This window comes from Poecilia latipinna, unplaced genomic scaffold (assembly GCF_001443285.1).
Source record: "Poecilia latipinna isolate Pla-1442-1.1 unplaced genomic scaffold, P_latipinna-1.0 Scaffold14, whole genome shotgun sequence".
NCBI lineage: Eukaryota > Metazoa > Chordata > Actinopteri > Cyprinodontiformes > Poeciliidae > Poecilia > Poecilia latipinna.
In genome coordinates this window covers 741901-759438 of record NW_015112630.1, presented here as the reverse complement: position 1 = coordinate 759438, position 17538 = coordinate 741901, and the positions used below count along the sequence as shown (strand labels likewise).

Genomic DNA, 17538 nt, shown 5'->3' with positions numbered 1-17538 from the left:
CATTAAGATACAACAGGTAGATAAACATGAGCTGAACCTTAGAGGAATTTCAACCCAACCCTATGCCTCAGTGTCACTTTTCCAGATTTATTGCCACCCATTTATGCCCATCTGAAATTTTGCATCTTATTGAATAACCAATCAGACAGTACATTTGTAAACCGTACTGTAAATCAAGTGTATGACCTTCCCTACATAAGCAGCATTGAACAAATGACTGAAGGAAGGACAAAAAAATAAAACCCCTAAATGGCTGCGAGATGCTATGAACCGAAAGTAAACCATGTGATGCATTCACTGATGAAGTATAACTCTCCTTCCAGAGAAATGATAGCCCACATTTCGAAGGCAGCCTTTGCTGCAGCCATTTATACACGCAACACTTTTATAGACAACACTGTCTGCGCTTTCATGACCTCAAAGCAGGGTGTGATGTGCATCAAAGTGCTGGTTTTGATCTACAAATACCCCCCCAGAACCCAAAGAGATGGAAAGGAAAGAGGGTTGTTAAGTAAAGCTGCAAATATGCTTGTTGGGTTTCATTTTTAAACAGAAGAGTTCTCAATAACACCGGCGGACTGTCCGGCCGGGTTACGCACGCGGCAGATAACTCCGGTGGAGCGGCACTATCCGTGATGCCAGGGTCACCAGATACAATCTACAGATCCATCAGTCAAAGTGCAGTTGCTGCTGAGGTGTACTTCCCTCCCTTCTTCGTTCCCCCACGCCTTGCTGCTTCAGGAATATTAAATATGGGCTCTGTGGCCACTGCAGATGCAATGCCATTGATTTTGCGTCAATCCTCTGGGCTGCAGTAATTTGATTTGGTATCAGCAGTGACTAAATGAGACTTCTTGAAGCAAGAGCGGAGAAGATGAGGTGATGCGTTGGCAGGTTTCTAATTCTGAACTGCTTCATGTTTGCAGGTGGGGTTTGAGATTCATCAATACCAGAGAGGCTGAAGGATCCAGCTGCCTTTGTGCTGCACTTACAAAGATCCTGTCCTCCTGTTGTTTCCTTCCTTCTGCAATATCTTCTTTCTATACCTGAAAAGGATCTCAAAACAAGATAATCTTGGTATTTTTTTATAGTGCCGACTTTAACTAATAATGAAAATCCCTCTGAGAATTCAACAAGATGTTATAAAGTTGCGTGCTAGGACCGAAAGGTCTAGGCCAAGTCCTGTTGGGTTTCTTTGGGAGAAGTTGCATTTTTCTTAAAGCGATATTCATCACAACTGATTCTACTCTAATGAGGATCCCAACCCCTTGTGGCACTCAGCGCTTCACCAGAGTCAGCAATGAGCCTAATGCAATTAGGCCACGGCCGTCTGACGGAACCCTCTTGGACTCGGCGAGAGACGGCCAAGATGTTTCCTAAATGTCGGCACAATCAGAAGAGCACGGCTCGAGTGCCACGGGCTCCCTCTGGGGCCCTCCTGGCTTCTTTTACTTTCCGTCAAACTTGTCTGCTCTGGTGAAAGCAACCTGTGGATTTAATAGAAATATATATGTTACTTTAAAGACTAAACCAGGGTTAAAATAGTTTTGAGTTTTTCATGACAGTTTCATTTTATTTTTGTTGTGACTTTTTGTTTGTCTGATTCAGACAGTTAAATTATGTTTACTATTTTTAATATTTGTTAAATGTTTAGTTTTAGTTTAGTGTTTATTAGTTATAGTAGTAGTGTTAGTTTTTTCATACTTTGGTTATTTTTTAGCCACAGAATTCAAAAAAGTGAAAATATTGTAATGAGATTATGTTTACATGGACTGGGTAGTGAATACTCACTCAATTTTTGTTGAACAACCAACTTTTGCCGTCGCCATTTTTGCGAACTAGCATAAGTGCCACTAGGAGGAGTATGGAGTGCCGTAATTTGTCGACAGCTGACGTAAACTCTTTGTGTGTGTGTGTGTGTGTGTGTGTGGGTGGGTGTGTGTGTGTGTGTGTGTGTGTGTGTAGGGGGGGGGGTCTATTTCATATAAGTTGGGAAGGCTAATAAATGTTTTGATAAACACAAAAACCCTGGATGTTATATCTATAATTTCAGCATGTTTTAGTTCATTTCATAAACTCACATTACAGTTCCAGTTACTCATAGTTTGCCCCTTATTAATCATTGTTAAGGGTTAGTTTACATTCAGTTTACTTTAGGTTTAGTTAACTATAATAACCTTGATCCCAGTATACTCAAAATATTCACAAATCTATTTTGGCGTCGCCAGAGTGAAGCAATGTTTCTGCATAAATCAACTTCATATGCATAGCTGGATTTTAATAGGGAGTGATATATAAGAGACAAATATTGTGCTCTTATCTGCATTATGATGGCGCATTGTGATTCACCGTACCTCCCCCTGACAGTGGCTGCTTTCTTTTCTTCTTCTTTTTGCCTCATCACTGAAGTATTCCCACCTCCCTGCGAGCAGTCTCCCCTTGTCACGTCCTGACCGGTGAGCAGCTCAATTCTGCCCCCAAGTGGCAGACGACAGCAACGACCGGCCACCGCCACAGACAAGGAGGTTAACAGCTCCAGATGCTCGCCGTCAGCTCCGCGGCTCCGCAGACGCAGGTGCCACGGCGGGTTCAAAAAGACGAACACACGTCAAATTATCACGGAGCCTGGCGGCGCTCCCGCTTTTTCTTTTTTTTTTTGATGAGCGGACATCAAATCAATAATCTGTTCATTAGTCTTACATGAGCAAATCTAAGAGTGATCCTCTGCTCAGAGAAATCGATACCGCATGTAGTTACTCATTGTGCCAGATCCTTTTCTCCATCCATAACAGACTTTTATGTGTATCTCTCCCAGCTGCAAAAAACGAACACCTCCCAATTACGGCAGAACAAATCCCCCTGTGTGTAACCTATCAGGATGCAGTGCACTGAATCTCTTTGAAGTTGCACCGGAGCAGAGATTTCTGTAATTCGTTGCAGGAGCAAAAAATGACATCCAACATCCAGCCCCTGAATGTGTTTTTGTCTGTCGGGCCGCAAATCTTTCTTTTTCCGTGCAATCAAGGTCACACAGTGAGAGGCCACTAACAATGTGTGGGCTTATTTCCCTCCTGCCTTCATTACTATACAATTAGCTGCGGTGCTATTCAATTTCCCTCATTTCAGACTTTGCAGATCAATATCACTCAGGCTGCTGGCTAAATGGTTTTGCTGCTTGGATGGCTTTTCTATAGCTTAAGGGGAGGTATCAATCACGGAGCTAAAAGAGACATTCAGTCCTGGAGTGAGAAACGAGCAGACAGTCTTTGAGGAGCAATTGCACAAGATTTGAGAGAGCTGTGGTGTGGTGGTGGTGAAACCTGGGCTGTGTGAAATATTTAAAAGTGGATATTACCACACAGTTCAGGAAGAATCAGGGTCAATATGTAAAATTGATTTCCTGACAAATAATTCAGCAGCTCTATATTTTTTGCCCTTTTTTCGTCAGATTCGATGCAGTCTGGCTTTTAGAAACATCACTGTGCAGATTTTTTTATTTTTTATTTTTCCACGATAAGGCTAAACTGGATAAAGGTGCTTGTAGTAGTTGTCTATTGAGGAAAACCTTGTGATATTGTTCTTAGCATATAAAAATTACATTTTTTTGGTCAAATAATTTCTGAATTAGAGGAGAAAGTGTTTACAAACAACATAAGAGTCTGAAATGGTTGGTATTTATATGGGCGTACCTCAAGGTTCTGCACTGGTGTCTCTGCTTTTTGGTTTGTTCGGTTTTCCTGAAACTTGATCATTTTGTGCTGTTTCTCAGATGTACAAACAGATGCTGGTGTTGAATATTTATATACGTCATTCCAGCAGCAGAAGAAATGTCAGCCGGTCATAGCTTAAATCTCTGAAAGGCTTTATGACATGTAAATAGAGATCCAGATGTGAGCGCTATCGTAGCGGGGAAGTCAGATGTTCAGGAAAGTTAGTTCTGACAGTCTCTAGGAAAAGTATTCATGTCTCTTAACTTCTTCATATAAACCTATAAAAAGTATAGAAAATAATACAATACAATAATACAAAATAATGACAGTTAAATAAAAAACATGCAATGTAAAATAGGTGATTGAATAAATATTCACACACACACACACACACACACACACACACACACACACACACACACACACACACCAACACACACACACACACACACCAAAATGTGTGTGGGAAAATATTGGACCCCCAGAGACCCCTGAGACACTTATGGAAAAAGTTTATTGCTTAGTTGCATTTGAATAATATCTGACCATCGGGACACAAACAGGAAGTACTATACCACGATAATATATGAGCAAGCTAGATAAAAATGTTTCAGTTGCATAATTCTGGGATTTAACTGAGCATAATAAATTACATATTTTGATATTTTTTTATACTAATCTGTAAAAAAAATATTCTAAATCAGCAAAATAGTTGTTTGTAGCAAGACAAATCTATAAATATGTATATTAGTGGTGGTAAATGAAGACAATAATAATAATTAGCTCAAATGAAGCAACATAAATGGCTTACTATCATGATGTGTGTGGAGTGGACCCAATCGCAGCCGGCAGTAGATGTAGTATACTGTGGATATATCAATGAAGAAAACCAACAACAAAAATCTGAAATCCAAGGGTGCAAGGAAATCCAGAACACAAGCAAAGGGGATACATGAGATTAGCAACGAGCACAATGACGAGCTGGGTAACGAGACAGACTGGAGAGTTGTGACTGAGATAGAGGAGCTTAAATACTGGGAGGGAGTAAATGGAACAATGGACCTAACGAGATGAGATGATAGCAGGTGTGAGTAGTTGGCACAGGAGCAAGATGAGGGGCAGGGAGAAGATGGTCCAGGGAGGCTGAGGGGATCTGCTGGGGAAAACAACAGGGAGCTGAAAATACAGAAGACACATTCAGAGTAAAGAAAATCTCATAAAGTAGAAGAGAGGAAGACATGAAGGAAAACATAAACAAGGCTGATCTAACAAGAACCAAGGAACATAGAACTAGAGTAACTAGAAGATCTAAACAAAGAAATAACCTAACTAGAATCACTAAAGAAAGATGAACATAGATTCAGACAAAAAGACTAACTAAACCTAAAGTGATAAAATAAGAAAATGAGGTACACTAACAGGGGGAACTAGAAGGACTTAAGAAATAACATAACTAGGATTACTAAAAAAATTGATGCAGACATAACAGAATTCAACCTACTAGAAGGACTTAACTGGAACTACTAAAGAAAGGTATACCTAGACTCAGACTGAACCTATGGTAACTAAAGAATAAACCTAATTAGAAACATTATGAAGGACTGAAAATAAGGAAAGCAATAATAAGGCATCATGAAAGGCCAACCTAAAACATAATGCAAAATAAGACGAAAAGCAAACCCAAACACGCAGAGTCCTGACACTTACATATGGTTTTTTTTGTGACAGTTTCTCACTGGGCTTTATTCATGCTGACGGACTGAACTCCACGCTGAGAGATCCGGTAGCGGATCAAGGTTGACGGGTCCAGTTCTGCGGTTCAACAGCTCGTTGTTAACCCACGTGAGAGCAGTTAGCGCCATCACAGCGCGGGGTGAGATATGAACGCAGCTCGATCGATGTCCTCGCTTTCAACGGAACAACCAGACACCGACTCCATCTCTGAGGGTAATTAGTTGTGGCGTGGTCGCCCAGGTCCATTCAGGGCTGGTTATTACCGCCAGAGGCAGACAGGCGGAGGGCGCGGGGTCGGGGGTCACCTGAACCCAAAGGCGGGAACTTGGAGAAATGTAGAGTCTCCTATAGGAGAAGGAGGGGACCTATCTTTGGAAATGTGTGGAGACGTGAAGGGGAAGAACGCATCACAGACCTGCTCTAGATCTTAATCTCCACCAGAGCTCAACTTCTAATCACGCCGCATCGATCGCATCCAAGCAGAGGGAAGTCGAAACTCTTTTTACTTTGCTGTTATTCAGCAAATTCCCATCAAGGACATCATTCAGGAACAAAACCCAGCAACTGTGCTGCATCTGTATCTGTATATTGCAACAGAGAGGCAAAGAAATGTTTGCCTCTATTAGATGAATTCTAGTTTTGCTTCAGTTACAGGTTATTATTAACACCGCAAAAACAAAATCTTACAAAGTATTTTTGGTCTAGTTTCTAGTGCAAACATCTTGATGTAAAACAAAACTAACTTACAAATTTAGCATGACAACGCAGCTTGTTTCAAGTAATTCCTCGATATTGAATAAAAAGTACTACCTTAATTGGCAGATTATTTGATTATTTCAGTTAGAACAATTGCTTTCCTCATATTATAAGTGAAATAATCTGCCTGTGAAACTAGTTTTTTTAAATCAATATTGAAGAATTATTTGCAAAAAACAAGCTCCAATATTTTGCTGAATATTTTCTTGTAAGTTTTGTTTTATTTCAAGTGCACTAAGACATTTGCACTAGAATCTAGTCCAAAAATTGATAAGATTTCATGTTTTTGCAGTGCAGTTTTAATATCAGACCTAAATCGAGACAAAATACAGTTTTTAAATTATGCGTTTGTTAATTAAGGTGGGAAAAGTTGTTCAGAACCAAACTGTCTTTGTGTCATAAATGTTTATCCTCTTTCAAAGTGTGGTCCAGGGGCCATTTGTGGACCTTAAAATGATTTTGTTTGGCCCCTGACCACAGATCCAGAATATTGAAAATTTGGCCAACAAACTGAACCAAGATATTTGGAAATGGTTGTCTTCTTTTAGTAAGGCAAAAGTTTGAAGCACTTTTAATGCTTTGGATCTTTAACTATGCACCAATTTCACAAAATTAAAAATAATTGTTGGACAGGTAAAAGTAAAAAAAACAAACTCTAATAAATAAAAATAAAAAATAAACGAACACCTTTTTGCATTTTTACGTTAATTAATTTTAGGTTAATACTCAGTAGTTTAAGCTCACCAGTTTTGCCCTCGCTGCTCTAAACGGTAACGACTGGTAAAGTCTTTGACTATACCATCCCAAAACCTTCATTTTCTTTTCTTTTCATCATACTGAGGTCAGATTTGATAAAGCAACCGATGGCTTTGCAACAGGACTGATAACAAAGTGACTCTGACTTTTTTTTCTTTCAGTAAAATATCTTTTTTCTCAGAGTTCTACCTTTTTACTTAGAATTATAATTTTTTTCTCCGAATTCTAAAATTCTCAGAATTCTGAGGGAGAAAAAACGCTTTTGTCCCACATTCAGAATTCTTTTTTTTCTAGTGACTCTAATCTGTCATAAATAAAGATCACATTGCAACAGTGGGATGGCTTCTTTTAAAGAGTAACTCTGTTCTTGACATGCCTCAGTCAAGACAGCGATGGTGAATCAGAAAATCTTCATTTCTTGCATACAAATGAGCATTTATACACAAAATTAAGCAAAGATGGGCAAAAAACAAACAAACATCCCGACCCCACTAAGGTACAAGAGTGTACAGAAAATGGATGGATGGATGAAAAAAAATACACAAACTCATGTTTTTTTATATATATATCATTCTTATTAATCACAAACATTTTCACAACAACACTTATTTGAACAGCTGGTGCTTTTAATACTGAGGAATCATTTGGGAGCCACCAGAGAACAACGTAGCGAGGTTCTGGTCACACACAGAGAGGCAGCCGTCAGCACTGAACGGCCAGACACTCATGCAGCAAAGAATCAACAACACGGAGTCTCATTCAGTGATAAAGCGGCAGTTTGCGAAACGCAGCTCCACGTCTGAATTCATCTCTCCACAGGCACAACGAAGCTGCACACTTTTGTCAGTAACGGCGCTGGAGTTCACTACGTTAGAAACCACCAAACTTCTACTCTACAGAAGTACTTCAGAGGCAACGTGCAGAATAGAAACAAAAAAAAAAAGGCAAAATCCAAGATTCTCAGGAATATTTTTCTACAGGCTGCTGTCGAATAATAACAATAATAATAACAATAATAATAAAAAAGCCTCATTAGGTGATTTCAGTTTCACTTCCCCGCTTTGATCCCTTAAAAAAAACTGTTGCCAAATTTGCGAGGGAAGGATGTGGTGTGACGGCAGCGTTTGTCTGTCTCTGCTAGGCTCACGATCACAGTACGGCGAAAACGGCACGGCGTTCACTACAGGACGGCCACCGACACGAAGGGAAACGTGACAAAAACACGGCCGTGTTCGCCGGCGCTCTAATTACAGGCGTCTAAACGCTCCTGTCTGCTGTCGCTTTTGTCTGCTCAGCAGATGTTTTTGTCACAGTTCCCACAAAGCAACAATATATCTGACATCAAAATTGGGTCCTTGTTGTGGCTCCACTCAAATACATACTTGAGAAAACGGTGCAGAGGAAAACAAAAAAGAAACAAGAGCATCTCAGAGAAAAGGAGACGATAGCTTAGTCTGAGTGGCCGCTTTACATTCGTGGCAATAACAGCACCGCTTTAATGTTCTGAAGAAGAGCAGACATCCACCTCCAGATGCACACTGACTCTAAAGTTTCACTGAGAAAATACAATTTTATGGATTGTTTTTTTTTTTAAATACAGGAAAAAAAAAACATACAATATTTCTAAACATGAACACTCTCTGCAGACTGAATCAACACACACGTTGCACCATCGATTTAGGTGAAGACAGCGTACTGTTCCAGCATGAGTCCACCGTGTGGCAGCGTGTTCAGAGCGTGTTCCCCCTCGGTGTTGAGGGTTCTACCACTAACATGCCGTGTTAGTGAGAGAACGTTCTCCGCTGGGTTCGGGTCTCTGATCTGGCTCCGTGAACACCGCCGTCGTCTGGGGTTGGGGGTGGGGTTCAGGGTGGAGAGGGCTGCGGGCTGATAGCGGCCCACTCCCAGAACACAGCCTGCAGTTAAAGGCTCCTAAAAGAAACAGGAAACCATCAGCATAATGGCAGCCACACCAGGTGGACAAAACAGGAAACCAGGATGTCAGATCTGTGCTCTGCACTTCCTCCTTCAGCTGGTCTGAGGAAAGAATGAAGAATCATGGGAAATATGAAGCATTTGACTGAATAGTAGGTCAACATTGTCTTAAATAACCCATTAGTGAGGGGGAGCTGTTTGTAAAGTTACACTGTAAAAAATGAGCTGCAGTGTTTTGGTTTCTTTAGCCTGTCAGAGAGGGGGGGAAATGGGTATTAATGTTTCAAAGTCATATTTTCACCATGTTATTCGTATACTTATAAATGTCAAAGTTCGAAAGTAAATATTTAACAAATCTTTAGCTAAAAGTATTTATTTTAACTACAAATTTAGTTATAAAGTAAATATTTTCCCAACTAAATGTCTATATTTAGGTGTGACCTCAATATTTAGCTTGCTAGCTAAATACTTAGAAACCAAGCTAATTATTTAATTTGCTAATTAACAAACTTGAAATATTAAATTTTAGTTAGCAAGCTAGATATTTAGCACTCGGCTAAATAAATATTTAGCAAGCAAGCTAAATACTTAGCAACTTAAATATTTAACTTGCTAACTAATTTGAAACTTAAAAAAATCCATCCATCCATCCATTTTCTTTCACCCTTGTCCCTTAGTGGGGTTGGGAGGGTTGCTGGTGCCGATCTCCAGCTAACGTTCTGGGTGAGAGGCGGGGTCACCCTGGACAGGGCATCACAGAGACAGACAGGACAAACAACCATGCACACACACACTCACACCTAGGAAGAGTCAGTAACATTAAGTTAAATGTTTAACTTCTTAACTAACTTGCTAGCTACATATCTAGCTTGTATCTAGCTTGTGAATTAAATAGATTGAAACTCTGACATTTATAAATGTATGAATAGTATGAATAACATGGTGACAATATGACTTTGAAAATTGAACATTCTTTTTTTTTCTCTACGGCTAAAGAAATAAAAATATTGCTGTTAATTCTTTTTACTGTGTAATTTTACCAATGACAATCCATCATTTTGATCACATAAAGCCAGATAAATGTGCAAAGATTAGCTAAATTGTAAATTCTTCCAGTTTACTAAGCTTAGCAAAAGTATTCAAATGATTTTCTTTTTTTTTCTTTTTACACGATGTTACATTACAAACACAACCGTCAATGTATTATACGATGATTTGTTTGACAGACTAGAAAAAAAGTGGTGCATAGTTGGCAAAAGGAATGAAAATGATTCATGGTTCGTATGTTTTCAAAATATACAAAAGCAAAAATATGGCGAGTGTTTTCATTCCCCCCTCTGAGTTGATTCTTCACAGAAACCTTTTCCAGATGCAGTTCTTCGTGCCTCTGCGTAAACACACTTCACCCGTTTCAAAACAAGAGCGTGAAAATAAACGTCTCTACTTGAAGAATTCTTAACAGTCGATAACCAACAGCTCAACATGGATGTCGAAGTAAATTAATGCTCTAGAATTTATCTGGAAATATCAATTTATGGGAAGCTATGTATGCTAAATGTTTTCATAGCTAGCAAAAATGCTAAAGAGTAAACTGAACTCTGCTATTAGCGTGATAGCCGAAGAGTGCCCACCACTGCTCTGTTGCTAAGTTACTGTGCTGCAAACAGTTTGTTCATAATATTTCCTTTTATGACCCATTGTTGACGATGAGCTCTCGGGTCTCATGACCAGAACCCAGCACGGCTTCCGGATGTTTCTCTGACCTGTCTGTCTGTTCTCTGTTCTTCATGATGCCATCGGTTCACTAATGTTCTCTAAACAAACCTCTAAGACCGCCACAGAACAGCTGGGTGTAAAATAAAATGAAACCCCATGCAGGTGGACTCTGTTTAGTGATTTGGTGACTTCTGAACATACTTTATTTATGGGCATCAGAGTAATGTGGGCTGAAACAAAGTGCAGCTTCTCTGCTACTTCACAACTATTTGTAGGCTTGTGTTGGTCCGACACATAAAACCCAATGAGGTACATGACAGCTTGTGGTTGAAAATGTGTCAATGTTCAGTGGGAATTAAGGCGCTGCATTCTAACATCACTTTATTATGAAGTCAAAATGTCTGAAGGCAGCCAGAAAACATCCATTACTGCAATGTATTCAAAATGTGTGGATACATTTTTGCCCCACAGCCTCTTTATTGGCGAATATGACCATGTCATTTTGCATTCTTGTTGTTTAATTAGCCTATTTAAGAAAACACTGGTCTCCGACTTAGCAGTAAGATAATTCTCAGAGGGGGTAAGATGGTACAAAAGAAGAAGAGTCATTCCTCCAAAGAGAAATTAGGCAAATTTCTTTGCCGTCCGTTATCTCCACTTGCCTTTTTTCTTTTAATACACTGATTAGTTTCACTTGTGAAGGCCTTTAAGAATTATTCAAATCAAACAGCCTGGGAAATGAAAGAACGCAATTCGACTGAACTGCTCACAACTCATATTTATTTATATGCAAGCTGTGATTGGAGCCCGTAAGGAGTCATTGATGTTTTTCAAAGGACCAAAAGCCACAAAGGCTTTTAGAAGACCTAAAGGTTTTTCTGGCACGGTTACAGTTATTAAAGCTCACTTATTGATCTCTTTATTTCCATAATACAATCCTAAAGGAAGGAAGCGAGGCAAAGAAATGGGCTTAACAGCACCTGTGCTGCGGTTAATGGATAACATTGCAGGACTCGTGTTCTTCGATATGTCCATAGCTGCAGTAACATGTGGCTGTGCTGCTGGTTGACTTATGAAAGATGATTGCATTTCGCCTCGTTTCCATTGAGCGCTACGGATCACTATTTTTTTTGTTTCCATTGAAAAAGTGGCCCATCCAACCGACCTGTGCCACACTATTCCTTGACCCCCTTCGGTTGTAAGTTCATAGGTCAATAGTACTGTATGGTTAAGGTCAACTACTGGCATCACACAACACCGTCCACTGATTGGAGAACAGAAGAGCGTCACTGCTTGCAACAAACATGAGGTGTACTAGTGGGTTATGTTTGTCGTCGCACTGGTAGACGCAACGTTAGCTGTTTGAGTTTAAGCCCGCCTGTCCAGTGAGAGTCCAACTGGCAGTGGAAATGCTTTCCATAAAACAGAGTACCGGCCCGTACCGACCCATGCTGTACCGCTAAGTGGACTGGGAAAGCGTTTGTTTCTGGTTACCATGTAAACCTGACCTGTCTCTAAAGACCAGTCAGTCAGTCAGATGTGGCATCTTTCAGATTGTTGTAGAGCATTCATCTCCAGAGTTTGGGGCAGAACTCGTATTCCTGAAGTGCATCTGACGCTACCGCCAACAAACATCATCCACCACCTGCCTGCTACAGTTCACTTTGCCTTTTCACATAACACAAATCAGGCTGATAGAATCACAGGTTGTGTGTTTTCAGACTAACCAACTGATATTTTGCGACCAAAGGTGTGTAGTTTGCAACTTGCTGGAGTCATCTCAGCAAAATATCTAAGATGCATGCCTCATACTCTGGAATATTATGCATATCATAAACCTCAAATCATCTTGAACATAAAATCGAGTTCACTGAACTCCGCTGGCTTAACCAAAGTCACCAAATCTCAGTCCAGCACAGTGAACCTCGGCCTATTTGCATCTCAGTGTTTACAGATCTGTCTACAGAACGTACATGCAAGTTTTTCATGGATTTTTCCACAGAATATATCTCAAGTATTTGAAAGAAAATGCAGTTTGTGAAGCTGGAATACCAAGTCAAAGCCACTGACACGCTATGGCATTTGAAAATCAATCAATCCAGGAGTGCAATTTCATTTCCTTACTGGTGGACGACTGCGGCAGTTTTATTTTTAAATAAAATAAACTATAAAATGCAAACTTTTGTTTGTCTTCAGACACCTCTGCATCTGCTGTGTTTGGAGCCTGAAGAGAGGACGCATACCTGACAAAAATAACTGCAAACTGCACAATTCTGCAGGATTGCTCCTACATGTCTTTAGAGCAACGTGCTTCATGAATCCAAGGCAGAAATAAAGATGAAGGTTAAAGTCAAATAACTGTAGAAATAGAGGAGATAGCAGTGTGTCATGACTTTTCCCCTCAGTGTTTTACATGTGAAAGAGCATCTTGTAGGCTCTACCAGCAGCTCACCCTGACCGCTCTCTGCCTTGCCCAACAGATATCACAGAAATTTCAGGAGTCATCCAGGGCCAAACAGGTAGTTATTAACAAGAGTGAAAATCAATTACTGCTGTGGGAGATCTGCGAAACGCAGAGAGACGTCAACGACACGCAGAAGAGGAATGCAATAACAGCGAGCATCTCTCACCTGGTTATAGATGGACATCAAATACTCCCTCCTCGACCGTCTCTATGTCCTCTTCTGCAATGACTGACAGAGACAGAGAGTAAGAGAAGACTGAGAGCTCAGAACACCTTGAGCACTGGCCGGATCTTTACGGCATTCTGGTTCAATTATCTGGAAATCCTGAGTCCTCCAATCAGCCAGAGAGAAAAGGTTTCCCTGTGATAAGCTAATTATATTTCCATTACAAATTATACTCTATTCGCTCAATGAATAAAAATACCACAGTATTTGCACACAATTACTATGATGTATTATTATTTTTTATTTTAATGCATACATTTTAACATAAATATCCTGCTATATTTGCTAGTATTTATGGTAAAGATTAATTTAGAACTCTAGGAAAATGATTTGCATGGATTTTTTTCTGTTATGATCACTTTAATGTTTCCGGTCATCAAACAAATTCACTAGAGAGTAAAAAAACATTTTCCAAGTCATTCATTTGCAGCATCAAATAAGATAAGTATTAAGGCAAATAAAAAGGTAACTGGCTTGAATCTCCTCTGTCACTGTGGAAGATTCACAGAACAAAGAGGTGTGTGATACTGGGAATGTTGGCACAGACTGGCTACTGAGTGAATACAAACTCAGAAATTTTGAGATTAATCTCAAACTTGGAAATTTCAAAAGTCTAAAATCTTTGACTTCTGAAACTCAGAAGTTTTTTTCTAGAAATTTTCTGGGATTGATCTCAAAACTTCAGTTATTTTGAGCAAATGTTCAACTTTTCAAACCCAGAAATTCCTTGGTTTTTTCTTTAAAAAAAAATCAGAGACTAACCTCAAATTTTCTGAATTTTTTTTAAGCAAATCTTCAACTTTTCAAATTCAGAATTTTTGTTTTCTTTTGCTAGACATTTTCTGAGATTAAACCAAAAAATTTCAGAGTTTTTGTCAGAAACGTAGCCCTTTTTTTCCATCCACACTGGTGCTAATACGCCGTCGTCCTCACCTGTGTTCTGCAGGCTGGGCGGAGTGTTTGCAGGTGGTGGGAAGCTGTAGGACCGGGCCTGCAGGGCAGGCGGAGTCTCGTGGCTGATGCTCTTGGTTCTCTTCCTGCACTCCACGGCCAGGCGGCTGCGGCAGGCCTTGTGGCAGTTCACCCCGCAGGCTGCAGCCGGAGGTTTGACACGGCGGACGAAGGACGCCGGCAGGGACAGGTGTCGGGAGAGGAGGAGAGGACGGCGAGTTGGATGGAGAGGCAGGGAGGATCGGCGACAAGGGAATGTCCATTTGTTTGGGACGGCGGGGGAATGAAGAGGAAAGACAGGGTCAGATAACGGGACGGGTCCAAACCGAAACATGGGGGTAAATGGGAGAGCTAGTGGCGACAGAAAGGTGCTTTGGCACGGCATGCAGACACACGAGCACCGGCACACACACACAGAGACAGGTCAACCGTACTCAACAGTAACTCTGTAAACTGGGGCGAGTCTGAGAGGAGCGGGAGCAGTAGTGGTGGGTCACCCAGCGAGGAAGCAAGAAAACTGAATATTTACCTTCAGTTATATTAAAAATGATTTGTGAGCCTTGAACTTTTCCACAGTATGTCATGTTACACTTAGAAACTTTTAATTTACACATTTTTGACAGAAACTCTCCATCCACTCAGACCTAATTTGAGCCAGAAGTGGGTGGATCGATACAAAACAATAAGAAAATGATCAACTTCTAGATTGGATCAATAGCAGCGTGTTAAGATTGCAACAAAACATTTTGTTTTGACTTGCTTATTTTCAATGGTTTCTGTTTATCATGTTAATATGTTCGTAGAGTAGACAGATATAAACTGTCAAAATTCTATCCTTGGTTTTAACACAATAATTCAAAAGAAAAAGCAACAAAAACACACTGAAGTCAGAAGATTGATGATATATCAAACCTAAATGGTATAAAGTATTGATACTGGCATCGGTACTGGCTCTGTATTTACTTGGTATCAGATCGATACCAAAACATGCAGTATCATTCACCTCTAATTTGAGCGACACCCAGTATTCATGCAGGTTAGGGGCCACAGTCACCTGCAAAAAGCTACAATTTGCAAATACTTGGTACTCCCTCTAAAATTGTTCTAACTGCTTATTGTAATACTTCACACACCAAATTATCTTAATATGCATTAATACACAGTGTATACTGTCATAGTGCTACTTCAAATGCGAGCATCCACAATCTTTTTTCTACTGTTGAGTGGTGCAGCCAATCTGATTGGCTAACGACAGCCAATGGCCTGTCAAGTAGCACTGCCTTGATTCCTCAGCTTTCCAAGCTGCATTTTCTTTCTAATATTTTCAATATGATCAAGAAGAAAACGAGTGAAAAGGAAAATTTTCCGCAACTGATTCAGAAAAAACCCACAATTTTGTGAATACTGAGCTGCAAATAGGTAAGTGTCCTCTAGAGCTGTGAGATATTTTGCTATCAATCTGATACCAAATTAGTATTGGGACAATATCACCAATACCGATACTGTTATCAATACATTTTATTATTCAAGTTTCATATATCAATGAGCTTCTGACTCTTAGGCGTTTTTGTGTTTTTTCTTTTGAATTATTTTGTTAAAATTGAAGACAGAATTTGGACAAAGTTGGTAGATGTCTACAAAATATGTTAATAGCATATTAATATGATAAACAGAAAGAATATAAAGTATAGATGGGAAACTACAAAACAAAAGTAAAATAAAATTAAAGAGGGAATCTGAAACTGAAGTCTCAATCTTACCACATTAGTATTGATCCAATACTGATAAAGATTTGGTATCGACTTTATCAATACTTTGGATTGAGCCGCTCACCTCTGGTTCAGAGGTCCAATACAGTGGACCTCTGGACCACTGTATAATTTGGACAAAGTACGTTACTTTAATGAAATATCATATAACATGACTTGTGTGCATTTTTCTTAAATAAACAAAGTGCAACAAAATTATAATTTGAAAGCAAATTGAAACAATACAAAAAAATTATACAAAATTTCAAGAGAGTATATGAAACTAAAGTATGCGGTAGTGGATACTAATAGATCTGATACTTGGTGGACGTATCAATACTTTGGATCGATACGCTCATCTCTAACAAAAACTACAATCCTCCAAATGTCCAAAGCTGATGGTAACATTCCCTAAAGACTCCATAGCAAAATGTGGCTCTACAGAGTACTGACACACTGAAAGCCATTTATCCATTTTGTCCTACTCCACCAAAACACACTACTTCATGTTTGATGGATAAAAACCTAATACAATCAGTTGAAGTTTCTGACAAAATGCGAAGAAGTTCTAGATGTGTGGATGCCTCTGTAAGATTTAAACATCTGTAAGTCGAATGTCTGAGAGACAGATATGGGAGTCAGATCAAATATTTCTCAATAAAAAAAAGTGAAAGCTGCTGCTGCAGAAATGTCAAGCTGACTGAAAAAGTCTGAAACCCCCCCCAAATCAGGGCTATTTCTGTGGCTGTGTGTTGGAGTAAAAGTTAGAATGAACTGTGACAGCACTGCACCCAGTCACACACCTAGAGGCTTCCTATAGTTAAGTCTGAAATGCCTGACATCTGCTGCTCCGACACACACATCCCAGCAACCCACTCGCAGTCAGAGTCCTCCCACTCCTGCACTGCGCCACAGTGGGTGATTCATTTCAATTACACCCCTGGCGCTCTGTCTCCCTCCCTGAGTACAGCCTAACAATGGTAATGGGGATGAATGGCTGTGGGCCTGTCTCATTGACTTCCTCCGGTCTCATTAATGGAACAAGCCAGAACACACTGAAACTCCCAGTCAGACTACAGGCCTCTGAGTGGAGAGGATATTGGAAAGTGTGGGGGGAGTAGATGGGTTGAATGGGTGGGAGGTGTGTGTGTGTGGGTGTGGGTGTACCCACTGCAGAGACATCAGTCCTTTTTATGGGTGTGATTGTGTTTGACCCGCACTTAGCCTTCTCTGTAATACCAAAAGCCAAATGTGGACCGTCCTTTTATCGGTTAAAAACGTGAACTTAGATTGATTTCACTTTCTTAAAGGGAAAGTATTATGTTTTCCACGCACATAACGTGGAAAACATATATAGCATATACCATTTTATAGCACAATCAAGTAACTACCTTAATGTCAGTTACTATAAAAATAATAAACAAAAGTGTGAAATATTTCATTCTGTAAATAATTTATTACTGAAATGAGTGACTTACAAAATTGTACATTTCACAAGTTTACATTTTTTGAGATGTATTTGGGATTTTTTTTGGTTTTTGA

General features: G+C 39.8%; 1 protein-coding gene and 1 long non-coding RNA gene across 4 annotated transcripts in view; both read right to left on the bottom strand.

Annotated features, from left to right (window-relative positions):
* Nucleotides 1–4205: 4205 nt before the first annotated feature.
* LOC106946891 (uncharacterized) lies at nucleotides 4206–6243 on the bottom strand. Its single transcript, XR_001424858.1, has 2 exons — nucleotides 5418–6243; nucleotides 4206–4886 (listed from the first exon to the last, which is right to left on the bottom strand). It is a non-coding gene; the product is annotated as an uncharacterized LOC106946891 (long non-coding RNA).
* Nucleotides 6244–8537: 2294 nt separating this feature from the next.
* The window catches only part of LOC106947368 (RAS guanyl-releasing protein 2), a 63679-nt gene continuing 54678 nt past the window's right edge, over nucleotides 8538–17538 (bottom strand). For 2 of the 3 annotated variants that reach the window (XM_015032325.1, XM_015032315.1), the window contains exons 15-17: nucleotides 14231–14389; nucleotides 13238–13300; nucleotides 8538–8888 (exon numbers count right to left, since the gene is read on the bottom strand). In XM_015032325.1, the coding sequence (XP_014887811.1) occupies nucleotides 13242–13300; nucleotides 14231–14389 (218 nt within the window). In that variant the 3' untranslated portion in view covers nucleotides 8538–8888; nucleotides 13238–13241. The other variant, XM_015032335.1, reaches the window with a different exon arrangement.